The 23454-nt window shown below is 45.8% G+C and overlaps 4 protein-coding genes across 8 annotated transcripts; 1 reads left to right on the plus strand and 3 right to left on the minus strand.

Moving 5' to 3' along the window:
- Nucleotides 1-185: 185 nt before the first annotated feature.
- On the minus strand, nucleotides 186-6211 carry LOC118425556 (F-box/LRR-repeat protein 7-like). The gene is made up of 3 exons (XM_035834487.1): nucleotides 4904-6211; nucleotides 1533-1732; nucleotides 186-1078 (listed from the first exon to the last, which is right to left on the minus strand). The coding sequence occupies exons 1-3, from the start codon at nucleotides 5687-5689 to the stop codon at nucleotides 205-207; spliced, it is 1860 nt and encodes a 619-aa protein (XP_035690380.1). The 5' UTR covers nucleotides 5690-6211; the 3' UTR covers nucleotides 186-204.
- A 3831-nt stretch (nucleotides 6212-10042) lies between these two features.
- Nucleotides 10043-11927, minus strand: LOC118425285 (T-cell-specific guanine nucleotide triphosphate-binding protein 2-like). The gene is made up of 3 exons (XM_035834087.1): nucleotides 11899-11927; nucleotides 10637-11550; nucleotides 10043-10422 (listed from the first exon to the last, which is right to left on the minus strand). Exons 1-3 carry the CDS (start codon nucleotides 11925-11927, stop codon nucleotides 10043-10045), a joined length of 1323 nt encoding a protein of 440 aa, XP_035689980.1.
- Nucleotides 11928-16168: 4241 nt separating this feature from the next.
- On the minus strand, nucleotides 16169-20072 carry LOC118424013. Of its 3 annotated transcripts, none has more exons than XM_035832426.1 (4): nucleotides 20000-20072; nucleotides 18274-18332; nucleotides 17072-17984; nucleotides 16169-16577 (listed from the first exon to the last, which is right to left on the minus strand). In XM_035832426.1, the coding sequence occupies exons 3-4, from the start codon at nucleotides 17580-17582 to the stop codon at nucleotides 16195-16197; spliced, it is 894 nt and encodes a 297-aa protein (XP_035688319.1). In that variant the 5' UTR covers nucleotides 17583-17984; nucleotides 18274-18332; nucleotides 20000-20072; the 3' UTR covers nucleotides 16169-16194. The 3 variants fall into 3 exon arrangements, with proteins under 3 accessions (XP_035688319.1, XP_035688328.1, XP_035688309.1); XM_035832435.1 differs by lacking the exon at nucleotides 20000-20072 and adding an exon at nucleotides 18806-18859; XM_035832416.1 differs by lacking the exon at nucleotides 20000-20072 and adding an exon at nucleotides 18690-18799.
- LOC118424024 (interferon-inducible GTPase 5-like) lies at nucleotides 18952-23294 on the plus strand. Of its 3 annotated transcripts, none has more exons than XM_035832448.1 (4): nucleotides 18952-19032; nucleotides 20544-20620; nucleotides 21097-21342; nucleotides 22438-23294. In XM_035832448.1, exons 1-4 carry the CDS (start codon nucleotides 18955-18957, stop codon nucleotides 22841-22843), a joined length of 807 nt encoding a protein of 268 aa, XP_035688341.1. In that variant the 5' UTR covers nucleotides 18952-18954; the 3' UTR covers nucleotides 22844-23294. The 3 variants fall into 3 exon arrangements, with proteins under 3 accessions (XP_035688341.1, XP_035688359.1, XP_035688351.1); XM_035832466.1 differs by lacking the exon at nucleotides 18952-19032 and adding an exon at nucleotides 20208-20318; XM_035832458.1 differs by lacking the exon at nucleotides 18952-19032 and adding an exon at nucleotides 20212-20318 and having other exon boundaries at nucleotides 20540-20620.
- Nucleotides 23295-23454: the final 160 nt, after the last annotated feature.

A 23454-nucleotide genomic window follows, 5' to 3' on the forward strand; every position in this document is an offset into this window, starting at 1 on the left:
CCTCCGTTTCCTCATGGCGGTTCTGCAAAATAATGAACTGGCGGTAGATTCATTTGGCTGCCTCTTTGGTTCCCTGAAAAATTAAGAAAGGCGCGAACGTTCACCTGGTGGTTATGTTCAGCTACCAACGTTTCATTTATGAGGCTCTTTTGATTCCATAGATTCCGTTGCTAGTTTTGTTGCTTCCTTTCTGTCAACACAATTTTAGATGCTGACGGGTTTGGTCCTTTCTCCAAGACCCACTTTAGCCTTCTTTCCTGGTGGTCCTGACCACACCATTTCAGTGCTGTATTTGTTTGGGGTTGTCTCTGATCCCTGCACGAAAAGTCGCACGTTCGGACATTGGCCGATGTCCAGAGCTAGCAGCTTTGGACAGTCTGTCAGCTCCACTTGTAGGATCCCCCTGCAGTCCAACAGGTGGAGATACTGCATCAGCGACCTGCAGATGGAAACTCGTGTCAGCGAGCTGCATTTCTGCAGCTGTAGGCGTTGGATGTTCGGACATCCGCGGAGCGCCATGCACAGACTGTAGTCCGTTACCACGCAGCGGTACAGTACCAATTGCCGCACCAAGGGGGCGCTCAGTACAAGTGCCTGCACCTGACAGTCAAACAACCTCAGCGTACCTAACTCTTCAACTGCTTGCAGAGCGCAGTTCTCTAGTGAAACGTTGACGTTTCCTGTCGTATTTATTTCCACAAGGTCTACCCGGTCACACTGTACGGTTAAACTTTGAAGTCCCGGCACGTTTGCAAGGTGAAGCCTGTCCACGTGTTTCGCCACAACCGAGACAATTTGTAACGTGGGCAACATGACGTCACTATCCGCGCACAGCCGTCTCAGGGTCGGGCATGACAGGTGGAGTGAAGTACAGCGAAAGTCCGCTAGGAGACGCAGTTCTCGCAAGCTAGGGCACCGGTTTTGGTCGAGAGACAGCGCCTCCATGTCTATGCTGCCCAGGGACAGGACGGTGACGGTGATGTTGTTGCCCAGGAAACGGGTAAAGCCCAACCCGTCCAGCATTTCACAGTTGTAGAGCTCGACGTTGGACAGTTTGCTGCTCTTCACACTCAGAGTCCTGAAAGGAGGAGACGGAGGAGACGTTCAATCGTATTGTGTCATGGAGGTGAAATATCACATCATGTTAACGGATGGTGCCACAATACCTGTTTGTGTAGCCTCTACCAGGCTCCGCGGATCGGTTGTCTGATAGTAGAAATTGGATAAATAGAGTTAGTAGCACGCTAGGGGAGTCGGCCGCCGGAGGTATTTCCTCATCGCGAACACTCCTAGGCCTAGGCCAATTAACTTCTAAAATTTATTCCTAAGTTGGCCAAAGTCCCGTATCCCGGTCAGGCGTGAGTTTGGTAGAGACTACTGTTTGTATGCATTTGCCGTCATTATGTCCATGAAATGTCAATCTGCCCCGTATCTAGTGTTCTACCGCTAATATCTACTCTTCCGGTTTGCAATGAAACAAACACTACTCATAAACTTGCTTGTGCTGCAAACATTCTCCTCTGCCTACTGACCTGAGAACGCCGCTGCCGTCCACCTGCAGCTTCCGAAGTTTTGGCGCGAAAACTTCCAGGTGTTCCATGTTCTCCATCCCGGCGTCCAGGTGCAGACTGCGCAGCTGCGGCGTCCACAAGCTGACGAAGCTGACGCTCCACAGGTTGTACAGGTACAGCTTCTGCAGGGTCGCAGAGCGCAGGCGCACACCCTGGAGTCTCTGTCAAGGTAGCAGAGATGTAAAAAAATAATTATGTTATAACCGTTTAAGTTAAGGGCGGTTTGTAAACTGAAACATTGGATGAATAAAGAGACTCTTTTCACACAACCAATGCTCTATTCTCACCGACGTTTGGTTGACCGTCTGTCACCTTCTTCAGGGCAATTCTGACTGGTTCACATTGTAAGGCAGGACAGGTATCGCTGCTCACAGTTCAGATGCCGTCACAAAATTATTCACCTGATGAAACTATTCATGGATGAAACATTGGATTTTATATTTATATCAAAGTAAAGACTTTAACAACAGTTGAGTCTGCCTGGGGTGTCGGGAATGTGTGTACCTGGCTTTAAGTCCTTTGTATACATGTTGATATGATTTATGGTGATTGTAAAGAGGATGTTTAGCAAGTTGATAAACTTTAGTGAAACCTTGTGTAATTAATTCTGCGTGCCTGTAGAGACGGGTTAATACCTCAGCGGACGGAAGCATTTAGTGGTTGATTTTGTGCACAACAGCCGACATGAATTTAGTCACGATTGTCCCGACGATCCGATATGATCCTCAGTGGGTTACACTCATCATGACGAGGTCCCTCTCAGCAACAATATGCCAACTATGTAACATGCTATTGTATTTATCATAGACATGCCCCTAAAAACTGATACAATAAGCCTTCTGAATAGCCTAAAATGCAAGAGCTTCAGGCGGGCTTGGCCCCCCCCCCCCCCCGGGGACCCCCAACGGGGCTCTGCCCCGGACCCCGCCAGAGTTATGACATAAGGTTTATGTAGCAATCATTGAGATTTGAAATTCAAGGTCTTGGGGACTTACAGAACTTTTTTGTCCTTCTAGGAGACTGGTCAGACCATAGAACCTCCTCATTGGTCAGACCCACGTACTAATTTATGGCTGGTTATCCCTCTGACCTGTTCCCAAGCTCGTCCATATAACGACCGGCTGTTGTTTGATTTATAGAAGGCCATTGTGTGGTTATGCAGCCATCGATTATCGCTCAAAATAGTGCCACTTGTGCCAGGCGTGCAGGCTTGGATTTTTCCCAACAAAGACCGCTATTTAAGTTAGGGTTGTTGGCCTGCTCAACCCACCAAAGCTGATATCCGGGTCACGGTCCTAACTCGGGGGTAGCCTACTTTGTCGTTTTGAAGTCCTCCAGCAAACAAAACAACACAAGAGAGCTTTATATAGAAAATGCGGGAAGATATTTTGTACTGTAAACGTTCGCTACGGAAGTATGCTTTGAACAGGCGGACATGAGTCAGGTGTAAGAGGGAAGTTGTATCGATCTATTAGAACGCAGTGGCTCTTAACCTATATGAGACCACGCGTATTATACGGTATTTCATTTCAATGTCTGAGTTCCCGGTGGTGACAGATACCCTTGTTTAACGCACCAATTGTTTCCCTTCAAGGCTTCAACGTGTCTCTTGTCAGGTGCGGGAATGCCGTTCTGCGCTGATGGTCGCTTGTTTCAGGAGTGAACTCTAGCGAACAGAAACCAATTAAAATTCCTCGGAGTGTGTGCACAGCTTGCAATTGCCAAATGATCCCCCTGAAGTTGGCAGAAGACGATATGGCAGACGTAGACGTGTTTACAGTGCCTTATCCAGCGTGTCCTAATCCGCATGGTGCCATGTAGAGACTGGCCTTTTGTTTTCATCTACAGGTGCATAAGTAGCCGTGTCGCATACTTTTTTTTAAGAGGTCAATGCCTGATTATAGCAAATACGAGACTTGATAATAGCAAGTTCACCTGGCACAAATCCTGTGCTTTCGACCACAGAGGTTCGTTTTGTTTGTATTATACGATTGGAACGAAAGTGTTACAATGGCGTTTTCTATTCTCCTTGCATTCCTGGTCTCATATGCGTGAAAGTTGTCCAAACAACAAAGCAATATTACAATAGTAGACCTTCAGAATACTGCTAACAAGTGGGTGCATTGTTGAACCATTGGTCATTGAATGCACATTGTGAGTGCATTGTTGGAACATTGGCAATTACACATTTTGGGCGTGGGCTACACCAGGAACAAGCCCCGCAACCACTCAACGTCCCAGCCGCCATGTGCGATAAGTACGACTGCACAGCGTTTTATATACAGCTTTAGAGCTGGTCGCTAGATAAGCGCGTGGTCTGGTGTGTTTTCATATAGACAGAATAAGATACGCTTAATACCATACGTCTTTAAAGCTGAGCATAGTTTCAAGGGTGACGTTAAAGGGGAAGTTGAACTCCCAACGACCCGTGACTGCACACTGACGCGTCAACGTCTTTGTACAAGTACATTTGTGTTACTACTCAAGTCAAAAACAATTTGTTAGACAGATCGTGCTGTCAGATATGAGTTTAAGAAATGGCCGACTTCACAGGACATTATCATCAAGGTTATTAAAGACGACATTATCATTGAAACTAGGACGTTACGTCCAAGGAAATGGCATCTGTGTTGTGAGCGCTCTTACTTCAACGATCAATATTAGCGAGAATGGGAACAGTAAAATTGTAAGGGAGGAGGGTGTTTGTAGAGCGGTGCGTTGTGGCCTTCACCGTTTGGAGCCCAGCACGACCTGACCCGTCTGTCATTAACTACACTTATCTCTATAACTGATACTGAAGTTACAAAGGTGGTAGAATGATTTCGGTGCCGGAAAAAACACAGGGAGCCACATCTACCGTCGAGGTGATAATGTTGCATCAAATGAACAACGACAGAGCTATTCTGGTGTATCTGCTGTCTTATTGGGAGACAATTGGAACTGTTCTGTTCCGTGTTTGTTCCTTCCTGGTAATAACAAGTTGATGCACGTCATTTCAGGCCGTAGCCGGAACAGGAGTAACGTCACCGGCAGTTTGTCAACAAGCACTCTTTTCACGTCAGGAGTGATCTTGAGCAAAACACGTATTGCCTGTAAAACAGGCCGTATTTAATAGCCAGAAATGTGAGTCGCTATCATTTTTGTCCCCGACACTAGAGGTGGAGTTACACATTCCTGATGGTTTTTGTAGTGCTCATCTACTATCAGACACTCGCACAACATACAGTGCCGTCGTGACTCCTCGCTTTACCGTTTGACACAAATTTGTCCTTCTTTTTTTGTGCAGATGAGATTTAAATGTTCGTTCACAGAGACATTGGAGATGTACTTACCTCACAGTTGGTGATGCCCAGCTTGCGGATGCGTGTAAAATGGTTCAGGCAGCTCCAGAGCTCGTCCAGCTCGAGCGGTACGAAGTTCAAGTGGAGCACGGTTAAGAGGTGGGCAAACCGCGAGTCGGCCAGATCAAGGACAAGGTTCGCTCCCTGTAACATGGCATGATCGCTCCGCACATCGTGAAGAGGCAGCCCTACATTGAGTTTGAGTCTCAGGTTGTGCAGGTCGGACTGTTCGAGGAAGGAGAGCACGCCTTCGGGAGAAAGGTTCCAGCACGCCGTGAAAGTCACTTCCCTCAGCTCGGGGAAGGACCTGGCGACGAGGTCCAAGTCGCCGTCCGTCAGCTCAAACGCACCGTTGATCTGAACCTCCTCTAACCCTGAGAGTGGCATTAAACTGTGGATGTGTTCCCTGTCCCAAACTACCGGCAAACCGAGAACCCGCAGGTTTGTTAAGGTGGGCACAAGGGCCAGCACGGCAGGGCTGACTGGTACACCTGACTTCCAGGTCAGCACATGGACGTGTTGGCCGTATGTGTTCAGCACCACGGCGACGTTTTCGTACTGCTGGTCCTCCAGGTGCCGACAAACGTTCAGCGTGCGCCACAAGTCGGGCGTATTCCTCAAAACACGGCTCCACTTCTTACAAACGAGCGCTAACATAACAACCCGGTCCTCCACCGGGTCCAGGTACGAGAAGACGCGGCCCCACAGCTCATCCGGCAGCCCAGAGAAGCCAGGCGCCGGCCCGGCAGGCTGGTGGGCTGGGTCCGACACCGTCATCCCGGGGGGGAGGGGGCAGCAGGAGGTGGGTGGGGGAGGAGGGGTGGGGACGGAGTCAGGTGGTTGACAGGTGCTGGTGCGTCGGCATGACACGCGGATGTGGAGCCGGTGGAATGCTGGACGATATGAACCGTAACGTGTCACCACAAACAATACGCACTGCACTGTTTGTGGAAGGCTGGGACTGATCACTACACACTTTGTACGGGGCCTACCCAGGCGAGGTCAGTCGTAATTGATTTGACTACCCATATCAGCGAGGCTTAAGTCTAATCGCATGTTGATAATGGTATTGTTATTCCTATTCACTGGAAATATCAAGATGTCAAGGGAATGTCTCAACTTATAAATTCAGACCTATGAAAAAATATGTGGTCTTCGGGAGTTTCATGATATTTCTAGATGTTTGTCTCGTGTTTATGAATCTATCTCCGAATCAACATTTCGACGTGAAAGGCATATTACAGCTCTGATTGACATTTGTCCCCCTTTTTTTCTGGCGTCCCATGAGTAACCCTACAGAGTGACAGGGTTGGACAAGTTTTCTAAAATTCGCATAAAAACACATAAACAATTTACTTGCCCGAATCAATTTTTCACTTGTTCAAATTCAAATGTCACTGTTATATGTAGTTTCAATTCCAGCAATGGAATTCTAATTTATTGCCTCTGTAAGTATATCAAAATCGTACTCAATGGAAAAATCTTACTTGCCTGATCGGGCATTGGTCATGCACCTACCCGACCAGCACTTTCACGTGCCCTGTACAATAGGGCTAGTAGTGGACTTGTCCAACCCTGAGGAAGAAAATTATGAAGAGTCGCTACGGTCGACCCCCGGTGCGTCAGTAAGCAAACGACCCGCGACGCCTGTCGGGAGAAGTGACGTCAATCGCGGCGGTTTGGTTAATATTTGGCCGGAAACTCTTTCATTCACAGGATCCCAACATCGATCCTGACCGACCACAGCGAACAGCCGATGCCGGGTAACGCCGACTCACGAGGTACGGCGGTCTGGCAGTGAAGAATGATCTCCAAGCAGATCCTACAGTAGCATAAGCTGTGTTTCGCTACCCGGTGCCTGGAGACTAAGCGAAGAACTCTATCAGTATCATTACTCACAGTCAGGCAGGGTTTTACTGGGCTGAGTAATGATGTATTTGAACAATCATCAGAAATATCATCATTACATTGACGCCTGACTCAATAATGCTGAGAAAGCTCCTCATCAATATTGAAATCCCCCGAACATGTCGTGACGCCGCTCTTGGCATATAACTGTTGCCCATGTAACCGGAGCTCTGCTAATATGCTATAGCTGTCGAGGACTTCTTCACTTCCCCATTTCTGTCTATGAAAAGGTCCATAGGAAGACAGGTGCATTTTTTTCATCCTGATACGATCTACTGTATGTTTCACTGAACCATGCACATGCCCTGATGCACAGACAGTTACTTTGTGGAATACGATAAAAAGCCACAATAAGATTGACAGAAACGTTGCAAAACTACCAACAAAAATGCAATTAGACAAAGTGAAATAGAATCTTGAGTTCAATTTAGTTGTCTGTTTTTGTACAGAACGTGACAGACTTGTCTTTAACCTCCATCCATAACCATCACTTAAGTCATATATTTGACCGTCCATTTGCATGATTTGCCCGTGTGATACCTGCATTGTTAACATATCTGTCTGACATACACTGTAAAGACCTCACATTAAACCTGGTGGGTATGTGTGCACTTGTCGTTTTAATACTTTCTTATAGTTGTCCAGGCACACCTTCCCATCTATACACACCTGTCACCTGTCAGTCCAGCCATTCAGGTGACTTAACGGGCCGGGACGTGCGTCTACAGGCAAACAAAGCACAACAAACATAGGAACAAGGCTATCTGTTTCACATGCCGGTACACAGGGCAGACGGGACACGCTGAGAAATATCGTCACATGGCATGCGCATAATTCTGACGTCTGCAAACGCGGTGTTTTACTAGGACTATAAAGTAACTATGTACTTTGCACAGGGCATGATGCAATGAACTAAGTGAGTTGGCCTAAGTGCTGACTTAAAGTTTACCGATGTTACATAACAAGGCGCTTTTCCGAAACGGATCGTCGAAACCCCACCTATATTATCCAGATGATGTGATTTTGCGGGTAAAATTGTCCCATTCAAGCTTTAATTATTTAATTAAGACACAAACAACCTCCAGTGTGATACCTTCCTCCAAGGAAGCACCCAGGTTAAGAAAGACGTTTTCAGTATAACGTTATACTTTACAGATGAATCATTTGACCGTCCAATGCTGTTTATGTATACAGTTTAAAACACTGCATGAAGACCTACCATCATCTTCCAAACATCTACTTGGATATAATCGGATGTCAAAGCGAACTATTAACGTGGAAGCGGCCTTCACGTGTCAGGGTGACCGCCCTCCGGCCCCGCAACCGCAGGACTTTGACCATGCCTTGTTCGGCTGTTTGCACGGCGCGACCCTAATCTCATTGAGGAACAGAACCCCTGTCAAAAGTTGCTGTTTGTCCAGCTATTTTCGTGTTTGTCTTTACGACCAATAAAGACACAAATGCCAAACATGCCTGCAGTGCTGTAGTGTTGCCAGTTGACAACACAAACAGATAGGTACCAGGTAGAGTTTAATACGGAAGAGGAGTGCTTTCTTCTTGAGATTTAAGTGTTGGGTCACTGTTTACGCATAGGCAATGAATTTTTTTTATGCTGCAAAAGGCACTGAAATCATCAAATATATTGTCGTATAAGTTAGCCAGTATAATTACCTTACGTGGTCAAAAAGATCCCTATGTTCAATCCCCGCGAAAATCTTTGCGGGGACCTGAACATATAGGGCCGGTGTACTTTACCAAGTATATTAAAGGTAATTTAAGGACGTGGAACTAGAAGCCATGCTTCACATCAAATGTGGGAGAAAGTTGAGATTTTTTAAAAATTCTACGTCCTATTCCAACTATTTGTTCACTCTATCATCATCATCATCCCGAAGTACGTTCATGTGTAGTAAAATTGACACAATGGACAAGACGAGTGCAATCCATTTATCTAAAATACTAAATACTAGTTCCATTAAAGCCACTTTACAGATCGGTGTCTCTCTGCAATTATCATAAAAATCCTAGCGGAATTATAGAAAATCCATTTCTATTGATATTTCATCTGCGTAAAGAAACATTAAAAATACTTAGTATAAAACAATAGTAATATAGAACAAGAAGGTACTTACTAACTAGGAATATAATGCTCCTCGGAATAAAATGCACTCCCTTGATTAAGTAACAAGGTGCAGGATTAATCGGAGTATCATAACATTTTCATGCGTCAGTTGTTTCAATGACAGATGTTTCAGAAGTATTTTAATTGATCTCATTACCAACTTAAGAAGGCATTCGTTGTAACACCATTTCATCACATCAGCAACGATACATGTGTGGTAACTGATATATTCTAGACATTCAAAGGGTTATTTTGAAGAGGTCGTAAGACTGAAGTATCATCATTTTCATGGTTTTCTGAAACAACAAGTGTCTAACAACTCCGTGAAATATCTATAGTTTCTTGTATGTGTTGTTTGTTGTGGATTAATCGTAGCAATTTATTAACATTACATGTCTCCATTGATCATTTCCTGTCATTTCCTCCTGTGACTATCACACACACACACACACAGACAGAATCACACACACACACTCACACACACACAGACACAGACACACACACACATACACTCACACACACACAGACACACAGACAGACAGACAGACACACACACAGACACACACACACACATACACACACAGACACACACACACAGACACACACACACACTCACTCACACACACACACACATACACACACACACACACACACACATACACACACTCACACACACAGACACACACACACACACTCACACACACACACACACACACAGACACACACACACACTCACACGCACACACATACACACACACACAAACACACACTCACACACACATACACACACACATACACACACATACACACACTCACACACACATACACACTCACACACACACATACACACTCACACACACACATACACACACACACACACACACACACACACACACACACACACACAGAGAGAGAGAGAGAAAAAAAACTGTACCTCCGTTTTAAACTGAGGAAACAAACACATACGTTGAAACAAATTCTGCACCACTAGGCCCTCTCTCTGCTGATGAATAATCCTATGGTCTTTATCGCCACAGTATGTTGCTAACGCCAAAAAGTCATCATTCAAACGCCCCCAAGTTGGGGTGTTACAAGGACCTTCACACCTCACTTTCTTCGAAGGCATAATCAAAGAGCTCACTGGCGCACTTCTCCAAGCGCGAAATCAGTTCACGCAGGACTTTGACCGTTATACTATATGCAAGCGGGGCCGTGAAAACAGCGCCGATCGCAGGGAACACCAGATCTACTACCTGGTCAACTACGATGGCAGATGTCAAGCCTAATGACCCACAAATGGCTTGAATATCAATCAATGCCTCGTCCCCCCGACCTAACTTAGCTCTGCTCAGCACCTTAGTGTATAAGAACGTCTTGAGCTCCTCCGGACTCTTGCTGGTCATCTTGGCGAGCTGTTCCACCGCATCGTCCTTGAGGCCAAATCCCGCCCTGTACTGGTTGTACGCGATAGCGAGGGCACCTATGATCGAGAGACGAACATGTAAGTGGTGATGAGGAAAACGAAAAAGTTAGTTTTAACCGTCGTATAGGCCTTTAAAGGGACATGATCAAAATAGGGTGCACTAGTAATATTTCCGGCTTGTGCGTGGAAGACGTTTTCCTCTGTGAAGGAGCCTATATGAGTTCGTTAGCATACAAAGTTAAAGATAAATTTTCGTTTTTGTATCATTTACCTGGAATAGAAGCAGCGCCAGCGAATGGAACAAAGGTGCCTGCTGTTGCTGCCATAGCGACGGCCCACACGTATTCTCTGTAGATGTCTCCCCTCTCCTTGATGGTGGCCTTGGAGAAGTCCCGACAGGTGCTGATGACGACCATCTTTTGCAAAGCGCTCAGATTTCCGATCATCGCCTTCCTGAACTTGGGGATGTCCCAGGACCCCTTCAGCACGTAGTCAAGGTGGCCGCTGATGATGAAGACATCTCTGGGGTTCACTTCGCCCTTCCACCCCACCTCCTTCAGGACCTTGATGTAGTCTTGGCAGAGTTCCTCCATCAGGTCGGCCTCGGTCTTGTCTTTGAAGTACTGGGGTTTGTCCTTTCGCATATTAGGCAAATCACTGTCGAACTTAGACCTGACGAACAGCACCTTCTTCCCCATCTCCCGGGCCTTCATCCCGATCTGCACGGCGTTATGCTGGATGCGGCCGCTGCTGAAGACCAGGAACACGTGACACTGCTGCATCTTCCCCTTAAACTTGGCGAGATACTGCTGGATGTCAAAGTCACGCTCCTCTTCTGTTCCTTTCTTCAGAAGTACGCCGGGAAAGTCGACGAAGATCAGGTTATCCGGGCGTTCTGGATGGGGATAGACGGTGGTTGTTGTTGTAGTGTGTGTAAGACCTACCTCTGCTGCACCATCATCCGTTGGACTCAGCCCGCGGATGGAGTTAATGAAGGTGCTCTTCCCGGCTCCGGGGTCACCCACGATGCCTACATATACCTTCTGTCTCTTCCAAGCCTCCACCTTCTCGGCTGCGTACTCTTGAATCTTTTTCAGTATCTCCGCTTTATTCGCGCCTTCGGCCGCGGCCAGATTCCTTAACATCCCTTGTTCCTCTTCGTTCATTTCTAGAATGCGAATCTCCCTGCGGATTGACACAGAAGACGAGGGTGTTCACGAGCTAACAAGATTAGATCAAGGTTATTTACATTTCAAATAACAAGTCAAATAATATTCAAGCCCTACAATACGTCTTGTAACATAATGATTATATCAAGAAACAAATTTCTATAATTCAGAATATAAATATGATAACAAAACCATCCATCTGTGTAATGTCATGCACCAGTGCCTGACATGATTTAGAATTACTGTACTTTGCTTTTTGTAGCATCTGCGTGAAACATAAAAACTGGGTTATGCATTCTCATATGCGGCAAGTCATTTCTACAAATATCCCTCTTAGACCATGATAGTGGAGATATCCACTTACTCGGTTGAAGCCTCCCCACGTTCCGCCATCATCGGTGAATACACGTGTCGTACAGGGGCCTGGAAATGCACAACAAGAATATCATTGATTGTTGGGCTCCGCCTTCCAATACATTGCCCCAGACACTACCCCTATAGACCTGCCTTTCGTTTTTACAGATTAGTACAGAGTATACGAATTGCCTGAGGATCACACAGAAGGGTCATTACAACGGACACAGTACACGATTGCACACGTAAAATTCCGGGTAAAATGTTCAGGGCCCCATTCTCACCTGTGACGTAAGACAAGTTGCTACTGGGCGAATAGGACTATCAGAACCTTCAGTCTGGGTCCAAAGATGTGTGCATAACGATGTTTGGTCTAATCAAAGGTCTGTACGTATTAGCTTTGTGCCTATGTGTTAGTCATATCTCAACAATATGACTTCAGACAGGCATAACTGAAGCTCAATCTTTGCTTTTCCTCCCAAACTTGGTGCCAGATTTTGGTGGGTGGAAAAGGTACGCTGTCAAGTATGATTTTCAACTAAGTAACAATATACCCGCTTCATTAGGGAGGCAGAGAGCATACATTGGTGTTTAATACTTAAAGGTCATTGCGGATAAATATTTGATTGATAATATAACGCTTTCGGGCGATACACGTAGTTAAACCAAATATCTCTGCTTTGTGCTTACTTGCAAGCTTTTAAAGAAAGACAGACTGGCTTGAGTCATTTTCATTAATTAACTTTTGTGAGTTTGACTTCTGAATTTTCGAACCCCGACACGGCCGTCACCATCAGACAAACATACACAAAATCATGACGATCTGTCAACACGAGTTATTCTTGTCCAAGGGAAATCGGTGCCTGCAGTTCCAAAAAAGCCACTAGGGGATCCAAACTTACAGCACTTACTCTCTGTCCCAAGGGCTCCTTCTTCTACCACTCAAAAAAAAATCACTTCCGCTGCAGTACCCAGCAAGCCACTAGGGGCCCGTTATTGAACTTGGCCTTTGTTTTCTTGACCCCTACTCACCTACTTAATATCATCAGGATCCATCCAAGGCTTCTTGAGTAATATTGTTCTTTAGCCAGGGTAGCCCAACTCAGTGTAACCAAACTGCTTTACAGCGGGGCCCTGGATAACACATACATGTCAGTACATCCAGTAAATTTGAACAGTGAATTTGAACAACATATAACTTGTATGTGAAATGTCGTTCAGTTTCAAGGCTTGAAAAATGACAAAGTTGATTCAATATGTTACCTGAAGTTGAATGTAACAGGTGAAAGTGGACTTGGCCCCCAAATAACTGTAACTTGGACTACAGACTGTTGACCTATCGTCTGCGGATTGTTCCACTTGCAGTGGGGGGCCACAATTATGTGTTCAGTCGTTCCGTTTAAAGTGGACTTGGATTGAAGTAACTTTATTTTTTATAATTTTAGATGGGAACGTTTTGTTTCAAGATGGTAAAGGTTTTTAAGAACAACAAAGCTCACTATCAATGCCATTCCCAATTGCAGTCTGTACCTATTTCCTCTGCTCTGGCATATGTTTCTGTCACGGTGGCATGGTAGTGAGTCAAGTCAAGGATCAGGACAGAGGCATGATGTTGCGGATATGATAGACTTTATTCGGAGCTCTGGTAGACACGTCTTTCTCTGTCGGCTTCTCTCGGTCGAATCCTCCGTACCCTCATATGTGTCACTTCTCCCGACCTCTCTACATCTGGTCCCACTTAGTCCGGTGACATTCCCCACACCAGGGGTTAACAGTGACTTGACACGCTGTCACCTCGTGACACCCTCGTGACACCTCACCCCTCATTTTTTAAAACAATTTCCACATTGTTGACAGCTGTTATCAATTATTGATTACCGGGACATATTATCAGGAAGATCATCACCGCTTTTCTTTTACATGCTTCTATACAATACTACTAATTCTTCTACAATGCAGGTCAGCGACATTCCGACATTTACAAAACAACAACAAAAACATAACAATTTACAACAACAAAAGTTCATCAAATGGTTGCCAGGTGTCCCGCGCCAACTTCCTCCTCGGCGGCCGGCTTGCGCACTTCCGGGTGTGTCCCGGAACCACAGGGAAACGACAGGAACTCCTCTGCCCGTCGGGAAGAGGCTTGTCTTGTCCACAGAGGCCTCCCGGCTAGATGCTCCCACGACGACGACTCCTATACGACGTCGGGCCCTCAGGACATCGTTGTCCGCCGAGTTGACTGTGGAGTCTCGCCTGTAGAGGTTGGGGTCGGACAGGGCACGCAAAGCAACCACTGACGCACATACACATAACACCGGACTTCTAACCTCGACACCTCATCTACGTCTCAACTCAACTCCGCTGCTCTCTCCTCTACCTCTCGACTTAAACATTAACATCTCCTCAACACATAAACACAACAAATAGACTTTCCGACAACTATATATACATGAAACGCCGGACACCCCTGACCTGCTATGGAAACATCATACGAACTACACATTACTATCCCGTGGAGTAAACCCCACATGTATATCTATAATTCTATCTCTATATGTCTATCTTACATCTAAACTGACCCATCTGGTGACTCCCCCCCACTGACTTCCGCCACGTCCACATGGTACTCGCTGCTCAGCTAATCTATACTGTATTCCTGATAGCACTGACATAAATTATCTAACGTTGGTCGCCTACATTATAACAAATCTAAAACTACTACAACAAAGTACAAAGCAAAGCAAAGTAAGTAACAGAACTAGGCCGGTGTACACGGTGCGCCAATGATACTATGCGAGCCCACCGACCTTCCTCCTGTGTCTCTCTCTGTATGGACTCTCTGCCCGGGCCTGCTCTTTCTCCGGTCACCATCCCGCCCGCCGCGTGGCTGTCCAGCCTTGCCCCGGCCACTGCCGCTCTCTTTGCCGCTACCACAGGTCGTTACTGCCGCAGGCACTCCGGGCCGGCTCTCTGTCAGAGTAGAAGTCGGCCTGCATCTCTCGGACAACGCCTCCTCTGCTGCTCCCTCTCGCTCGCCTCGGCCACCGACGCTCGCCCGTCGCCTGCCCCTTGCTGGACTTGCTGGTCAACCCCGCGGGCTCGGTACTCCGGATCGGCACTCTCTCCTACGTCTCTGAACGGCTCTCGTCTGCCCCTGTCCCGTCCGTTGAACTTGACTCACCCCAGCCGTACTACCAGATGTCACGGTGGCATGGTAGTGAGTCAAGTCAAGGATCAGGACAGAGGCATGATGTTGCGGATATGATAGACTTTATTCGGAGCTCTGGTAGACACGTCTTTCTCTGTCGGCTTCTCTCGCTGGAATCCCCGTACCCTCATACGTGTCACTTCTCCCGACCTCTCTACATCTGGTCCCACTTAGTCCGGTGACATTCCCCACACCAGGGGTTAACAGTGACTTGACACGCTGTCACCTCGTGACACCCTCGTGACATTTCGCTCCTTTTGATTGGCCAATGCCTGCATATCCCTTACTTTCCTGTATATAGCTCCTTCTTATTGGTCAGAATGAATCAATACCCGTGTCGATTTGAGTCAACACTGGGCTGGCCGGAATCTATGTATTACGGCGTCATAACCAACATGGAATGGGGCCTTATGATTGGTTCACGGCGCCTGGATATATGGATAATATTTTTTTCCCAACTGTCACCTGTCTCAAATATATTATGTCAAACTATTCATGTCTTAAAATTGTTGTCACCAACTTTTAAAAACAGAGACCCTTCAAATGTTCATATGCAATCAGAAATGTATTGTATGCCTTAGATCGACGATTGATTCTAAACAAGTTGTAACGCTATCTAGCTTTTTTAAAACAATAAACAACCAGCCGCGCACGATATTTGCCTTTATGCCGAGATGATAAGCTATTGTCCTATCATTGGTCGCATCAACTGCAGAACAGAAAAATAAAGAAAAATAAGTAAATGCTGAAATATTCCCCCGGAGTATCACTACTACTTTGATCACAACTGCTACTTTGATCGCAAAATTGTGTATACATGTATATATAATTTTAATAGCTCTTCAAACGCCACCGCATGTGTGTTTTACAGACTGCTTTGCTATTAGAAAAAATAATGAAATTAATGATTAGCCCAACTCCATTGTTATCTTATATCAAAGACTTGTGTTAGCCCTCATTATGTTATTTAGGATGTTAAGACTTATTCTTTATACCTATCTTTGTACTTTGTGTAATATTCGTTGCCATACTTTGTACCATGTGCAAATGTCGTGCAATAAAGTTCATATCATTTCAAAACACTTCTAAAAACCTTCACACAGCGCTCTCTTTGAAGGCATAATCAAACAGCTCACTGGCGCACTTCTCCATGCGCGAAATCAGAGCATGCAGGACTTTAGTGGTTATACCATAGGCCAGCGGGGCGGTGACCAGAGCACCGATCACAGGAAAGATAAAATCTATTGTTTGGTCAATAGCAGCGGCAGTTATCAGACCCAACCCATTACAGATAGCCTGGACAACAGCCAGCGTCTCACTCTCCCCTATTGGACCCCTTGCTCCTGTCAGCAAGTTGGCGGACAAGAACTGCTTGAGATCCTCTGGGCTCTTCTTGGTCATCTTGGCGAGCTGTTCCACCGCGTCCTCTGTAAGGCCGAACCCCTCTTTGTACTGCTTGTACGCCACTGCGAGGGCACCTGTAGCCAAACAAGGAACCGGTCAGAGTCGATGTGATGACAAGTGCATTTTGTGACTTAACTGATGCCATAGGAGCAAAAAAAGAGGTGATGTAAGGTATGGGTATTTGTCGTGTGTGAATCGTTTCTGTTTTTTAACGATAAAGTCAATGTTTCATATATTTCTCAGTTTACTCCGTTCTTAACCTGCTCATCCTTAGGGGACGTCTTAATCAATCTTATTAGAAAATATTTCGACACCAACTGTACCTCTCTCCATATTTGCTTACATTGTAATCGACTGAATGGCGCGCATTTTTCCATTGTGTACCAGAAATGTAATAACAAGGTTTTTTTGTGGGTTGTGGTAAATACTCAGACATGCACAACAACGACTCTCCTGACGAATCTAAACAGGCTGCTGGCAGTAACCGCACTTGCCAAGTCGCCCTGTGGACCAAATAGACCAACGACATCACATACGTTTAGAACATTTTATAGTTGGTTTCACCTACCTGGTATGGCAGCAGCACCAGCATATGGTACAAAGGAGCCCGCAGTAGTTGCCATAGCGACGGTCCACACCTTGCCTCTGTAGATGTCTCCCCTCTCCTTGATGGTGGCCTTGGAGAAGTCCCGGCAGGTGTTGATGACGACCATCTTTTGGAGAGCACCCAGACCGTCGATCATCGCCTTCCGGAACTTGGGGATGTCCCAGGATCCCTCCAGCACGTTCCTGAGGCGGCCGCTGATGATGAAGACCTCCCTGGGGTTCACTTCGCCCTCCCACCCCACCCTCTTCAGAACGTTGATGTAGTCTTGGCGGAGTTCCTCCATCAGGTCGGCCTCGGTCTTGTCGTCGAAGTACTCGGGGTCGTCGTTCTTCTTGTCGGCCAAATCTTTGTCGAACTGAGACCTGACGAACAGCACCTTCTTCCCCTTCTCCCGGGCCTTCATCCCGATCTGCACGGCGTTGTGCTGTATACGGCCGCTGCTGAAGACCAGGAACACGTGGCACTGGTCCATCTTCTCCCCAAACTTGGCGAGATACTGCTGGATGTCAAAGTCGCGCTCGTCACCACTTCCTCTCCCCAGGAGGACGCCAGGAAAGTCGACGAAGACAAGGCTGTCCGGGCGTGTTGGGTGGGGATAGTCGGTGGTCACTTCGGTAGTGTGTGTAACCCCCACCTCCGCTGCACCGGGAGCCCAGTGGGCTTCAGCCCGCGGATGGAGTTGATGAAGGTGCTCTTCCCTGCTCCGGGGTCCCCCACGATGCCAATGTTTACCTTCTGATTCTTCCAGGCCTCCATGTTTTCGGCGGCGTACTGTTGAATCTTCTTCAGTATCTCTGCTTTATTCGCGCCTCCGGCTGCGGCCAAGTTCCTCAACATCCCCTGTTCCTCCTCGTCCATTTCTCCGATGATCTCCCTGTGGATTGACACACAAGGCAAGAATGTTCATAAGCTAACAAGATTAGATCAAGGTTATTAACATTTCAAATAACAAGTGACATTCAAGCCCTACAGTGCTTCTTGTAACATAATGATTATATCAAGAAACAGATTTCTATATATCAATATTCATCTCTGTAATGTCATACACCAGTGCCTGAAATGATTTAGAATTACTTTTCTTTTTGTAGCATCTACTTGAAACCTAGTTATGCATCCTACAAATATCCCTCTTAGGCCATCATGAGAGTGAAGATACTACTTACGGGGCTGGAGCCTCCCCACGTTCCGCCATCATCGGTGAATACACGTGTCGTACCGGGGCCTGGAAATGTACAACATGAATATCATTGACAGGATTAAGGACTGCGGCCCATGATACAAAGGTGTTTGTCGTAAAGGACGATTTGGGCTGTTGGGCACAGAATCCAGAGGTCCTTGGTTCGAATCCTGTAATGCTACTGATTTTGCGCCATTGAGAAAGGCTTTTCTCACTCCACCCTGGTCAGTGTAAAAAATCGGCACTGACTTCGGTCTGGGAGGTAAAAGGCGGTGGAAGGAGATAGTTGGGCTCTGCCTTCCAATACAGATCAATACAGTGCCCCAGACAGTGGATAGCTGCCCCTATGGGATATGGGACTACCTTTGCCTACCTTTTGTTTTGACAAAGTATGCGAATTACCTTTCAATTGAGGGATCGCACAGAAGAACCATCAGAACTGACATAGTACACGATTGTACATGTCAAATCCCTAGAAAATGGCAAAATTGATATTTTAGGGCCGGTCCCATTCTCACCTGCGACGTAAGACAAGTTGGTACTTGTTCTCTCGATCATGGGTCAGCTGCTGGGCGAACAGGACTACCGGAACTTTCAGCCGGGTCCAAAGATGTGTGCATAAGGTCTGTACTTATCAGCTTTGTGCCTGTGTGGTTATCTTAATAGTATGACTCCAGGCAAACATAACTTCAACATCTTTGCTTTTCCTCCCAAACCTGGTAGCAGATTTCGGTGGTTGGAAAAGGTACGCTGTCAAATATGATTTTTAACTAAGTAACAATATTCCACGCTTAATTAGGGAGGCAGAAATCATACATTGGGGTTAGTTAAAGGTTATCACGGATCAATATTTGATTGATAATATGACGCCGTCGTGCGATAGTTAAACCAAATACCTTTGTTTTGTGCTTACATACAAGATTTTAAGAAAGGCTGTCTTGCATGAGTCATTTTCATTAATTCACTTTCGTCAGCTTGACATTTAATTTTCGAACCCCGCGGGCCGACACGGCCGTCACCATCAGACAATGAAATGTGCAAGTGAAAGGACATGGTAAGGTCCAGATAGCTTTAAATAAAAAGGCGACACTCTCCACAACCCCACTAGGGGCATACCGTCGCTGATCCAAATCTTGTTTTATGCTTACTAAGAAGCTCCCAAGAAAGAAAAACCGGTTCTAAAGGTATGACTTATTTTCACTTTCGTGAGCTTGACATTTGACTGTCGAAACCCGGCACGGCCGTCACCAGACAATGAAATGTGAAAGTGAAAGGACACGGTACGGCCCTGACTGAGTGTTAAAATGGCGATATTCTCCACCATCACACACACCACCTCCCTTACCAAAGTTTATTTTCAATATTCCGCACTGTTGAGAACAACTGAACCAGGTGCAGAACATAAAAGCTAAAGAAATGTTCTGGGTGGTGGCGAATATGAACGATAGAAAATGTGTGAAACAAAAGCAGCAACCTAGCTTTAGCTTTGTCCTGTTGCAGTGTTGATACGCCACTGCACTATCCAAGTGAACGACAACAAACATAATCTCCTACGAGACGTGGGGTCCGGGTCAATGTTTTACTCGTATGTTTGGGCTGACTTATACCTCTTAGCTTTAACCTCTCGGGGCCCTACAGTACGTGAGTACTAAACAACCCCACTTGTTAGATAAGGTCCCCGGGAAGCGAGGCCTGCTCAAAACGATACGCACCTTAGATAGACGGAAGATTGTTGCCTGTTGGTAGATCTCGGACTGACGGACTCTGAGTCGTCACTGCAGTCACTGTCTGCGCTCGCCAACTGTAAACTGGTCGAAAGACTTCTGCTTTTAAGTTTCTAAAGCGTGAGTCATAAGGAGAACGCTTTCAGTTTCGCACCAAAAATAGGACAAAAACATCACATGACATCATTTTGCGGAATTCCCCCTATTGCATGGTTTCCCACCTACATGTATAACGCAGTTAACTGCACAGTGTTTACATGTTCACCTGTCTTGCTGGTCGCATTACGTCAACAGACTCAACACTAAGGTAGGATAGATTTTTCTCTTCCAAGGGAAGAAAATATGTTGTCTGGATTTCTAGATCTCTTCTAATCATAATCATACGAAGCGGTTTCCCAACAATCAGTTCATGACTGTACAGTTGACTGTTGCTAAGCGCTGGGGTGTGATATAGGCAAGGTTGGAGGTCACTGGGGAGGGGGCTGTTAGGTGCTGATGTCATAATAAGAATATTTCGTTTCCTCCTAGCCAGATGGGTAGCTGGTGGTCATCAACGTCAACGTCGTCATCATCATCATACAAGGACCAATCATGGGAGGAGGCACACGAGTGAGTATCAAATTTCCTCCGTGGCTAATTCTGTTCGCTACCAGCATACCATGAAGTGTTCAAAGTAAGTTGCAAACTAAATTGTCTTCTAAGATATTCTTCTAAGCTTATTGTATAGTTTTGTGAAACTTACTGGTAGGAGTTCCATACTCTAATGATTAGATCTCGTTAACCTAAGATGACTGATTGCAAAATGCTAATGATAATAATTCAAGTACCCGAAAAAAGGACGAGACTTTCGTCCAAAGATAGCTATCAGGTGTTGATCCACGATCACTGTGTCGCTTCTTTTATACCTTAATAGAACTCAACGTAATCAATCCCAGAATCAAATATAATTAGTACATTGAACATACTGCAATCCGTTCTTAACACGTCTGCTCCTAATAGTGAATTGTTAGCATCGTCCGTATGAAACTGTACATTCCCGTCCAGTAAATATGAATTTACTGACCCCGCGTCATATCACACTACAGTCCCAAACCAGTGCCACAGCGAAAACGTCCTGACGAAGTCCGCATCGGTGTTGTGGGCGACCCCGGGGCGGGGAAGAGCACCTTCATCAACTCCGTCCGCGGGCTGAGGCCCCGGGACCCTGGTGCCGCTCGGGTCGGCCTGACCCACACCACCGCCGAGCCCACCGAGTACCCACACCCCGATCTACCCGACAGCCTGGTGCTGGTCGACTTTCCCGGGGTTCTGTTGAGGAGGCACGCCGGCAGGTACAGAAGCTCCACCTGACGACTTTTCTATATAATGACAATGGCAATGAAGTTTATTGCATATCCATGCCCCTTTGGGGCTAAATGCAGTAAGTTGCATAAAAAAAGTCTTCCTTTGTTAGGTGTGCATATTTCTGTCTTACAAGTGTAGCATTAACAAAGTTATTGCGTATATCTCTGTGCATTGAACATTCTAGAAGAAAGTGCACTTCGTTTTCTATATAACGTTACTAGGGCTGGGTACCAGTACAGAAAATTCAGGTCCAGGTCCGGTTCAGGTCCAAAGGATCAGGTCCAGGTCCGGACCTGAACCTGGACCTAATTCAGTATGACTCATACCAATGGTCCATTTCACTACAAATACATTTGTTTGGTGGAGTATTAGACTTAAACTGGCGTTTTAAAATCCTACAACGCTATTTGCACCTGTGCGATTGGCTGTATAACTTGGTAGAAATTTCTATAAACTCTACTCTACTTCGCTCTTGTTATTTTCTTCCACCTGCAAGCGCCAAAACGTGTGAATGCCTGATGAAATAATATGTTAATTTTCTTATCGGTCCAACATCCGGTCCACGTAATTTTTTCAGGTCCGGTTTTTCTGGACCGGTCCAATAAGAAAAACCGGTTTTGTACCGGTACGCTGTACCGATACCCAGCCCTAAACGTTACCTATAGTTCGTATCACAAAACATACATAATCTATCATTAGGAGGAGTTCGGGTGTATACCCGAAAATACTCATGAGTTTTATCAGGTGACCAATGTGCAGTAAAAGCTCAATATAAGTATTTTCAACTTTACAACCAAATAATGGCAAGACTGTCTGAAAGTCCATTGGCGAAAGACTCCAACCAAAGACGTTATATAAGGTTATAACGTCCTTGCTTAAAAAAATTTTAAGCAAGGACGTTATAACCTTATATAACGTCGTCTTGCCAGGAAAAACAGTATTTTTTCATCAAATTGTACAATTTGTCAAACCAGGTAAACGCTGTAACGTTACATTGATATCATTTTGGTGATGCTTTTGTGAGTAAAAGTTCACTTCGTCAGTCATTTACAACCTGTCTGATCCACCACCACCACCACTAGGTACGGAGACTTCAACATTGGGCAGTATCTGACGGAGTTCGGGTCCTACATGCGAAGCTGTGACGTGTTCTTGGTGTTCTGTCGGGGCCGCATCGAGCACAACCCTATCAGCATCGCCATGGCGGCCTACAGGATGGGGAAGAAGGTGCTGTTCGTCAGGTCTCAGTTCGACAAAGACGTGGCGGACAAGGAGAACGACGACCCCGAGTACTTCGACGACAAGTGCTCGGTACACCTGATGGAGGAGCTCCGACAGGACTACATCCGGGTCCTGCGAGAGGTGGGCTGGCCGCGTGACGTCAGGGAGGATGAGGTGTTCATTATCAGCGGCAGGTTGGAGTACGTGACTCAGGACATGTGGGACGTGCTCGAGTTGAAAATGGCGATATTCGGACAGAGAGTCTGACGGAATCGAGCGTTTTGTGGGGTTGTATTTTGGTTTATTTCACAGCACCATAGTATATATATGAATATGAATGGTTTATTTCGCATCGAGCGACAAACAATAACATACAGTGGCAGCCTTCATTTCTTCGGCTGTTACAATTTGTGTTGTCTGTTGTCTGTGCCGACATCATAAACCATATCAAGGTATCAGGTCGACATTGACCAATATCAAACGATATTCTGTACCCTTATCTCTCCATATAAAATAAAAATAATATCTATTAAAGTTTGAAGTCAGTTTTATGTCAGCAGACAATGACATGGGCAGTTTGAAAATAAAACTTTAAAGTAGAACTACTAACTTTGTATTGATGCCTCTTGTATTGTAATTAATACATTCTAGTAGCCTCTTTTCACAATAATGAATAATGTTAATATCGCTGTTCATTGTCACTTGTATATTTTCTATGTTTATACCATGTACTTGCAATTAGCCTCCGGGCATAAACTTGCAAATAAACGTCTTCATTATCACATGACGGATAAGCTTGAGCTTTATGATTACATTCCATGATATCATAATATGTTACGGTAATGATGCTAGCAACTAACCGGCTGGTATTCTGTTAT

The sequence above is a fragment of the Branchiostoma floridae genome, chromosome 1 (genome assembly GCF_000003815.2).
Source record: "Branchiostoma floridae strain S238N-H82 chromosome 1, Bfl_VNyyK, whole genome shotgun sequence".
Taxonomy (NCBI): domain Eukaryota; kingdom Metazoa; phylum Chordata; class Leptocardii; order Amphioxiformes; family Branchiostomatidae; genus Branchiostoma; species Branchiostoma floridae.

Bases quoted from the DNA above. Each gene is read 5' to 3' on its own strand.
- LOC118424013 (XM_035832426.1), bottom strand. From the start codon at position 17,582: ATGGACCAGTGCCACGTGTTCCTGGTCTTCAGCAGCGGCCGTATACAG. The intron at 16,578-17,071 runs GTAGGTGAAACC...GTTTGGCTACAG, and splicing joins TGGTGCTGCTGCCATACCAG to GTGCCCTCGCAGTGGCGTAC.
- LOC118425556 (XM_035834487.1), bottom strand. From the start codon at position 5,689: ATGACGGTGTCGGACCCAGCCCACCAGCCTGCCGGGCCGGCGCCTGGC. The intron at 1,733-4,903 runs GTAAGTACATCT...CTACCTTGACAG, and splicing joins TGGGCATCACCAACTGTGAG to AGACTCCAGGGTGTGCGCCT. The intron at 1,079-1,532 runs GTCAGTAGGCAG...TCCTCCTTTCAG, and splicing joins GACGGCAGCGGCGTTCTCAG to GACTCTGAGTGTGAAGAGCA.
- LOC118424024 (XM_035832448.1), top strand. From the start codon at position 18,955: ATGACTCCAGGCAAACATAACTTCAACATCTTTGCTTTTCCTCCCAAA. The intron at 19,033-20,543 runs GTACGCTGTCAA...CCTCCTAGCCAG, and splicing joins GATTTCGGTGGTTGGAAAAG to ATGGGTAGCTGGTGGTCATC. The intron at 20,621-21,096 runs GTGAGTATCAAA...ATCACACTACAG, and splicing joins TCATGGGAGGAGGCACACGA to TCCCAAACCAGTGCCACAGC.
- LOC118425285 (XM_035834087.1), bottom strand. From the start codon at position 11,927: ATGGCGGAACGTGGGGAGGCTTCAACCGA. The intron at 11,551-11,898 runs GTAAGTGGATAT...GTCAATCCGCAG, and splicing joins CGTGGGGAGGCTTCAACCGA to GGAGATTCGCATTCTAGAAA. The intron at 10,423-10,636 runs GTAAATGATACA...TCTCGATCATAG, and splicing joins TGGCGCTGCTTCTATTCCAG to GTGCCCTCGCTATCGCGTAC.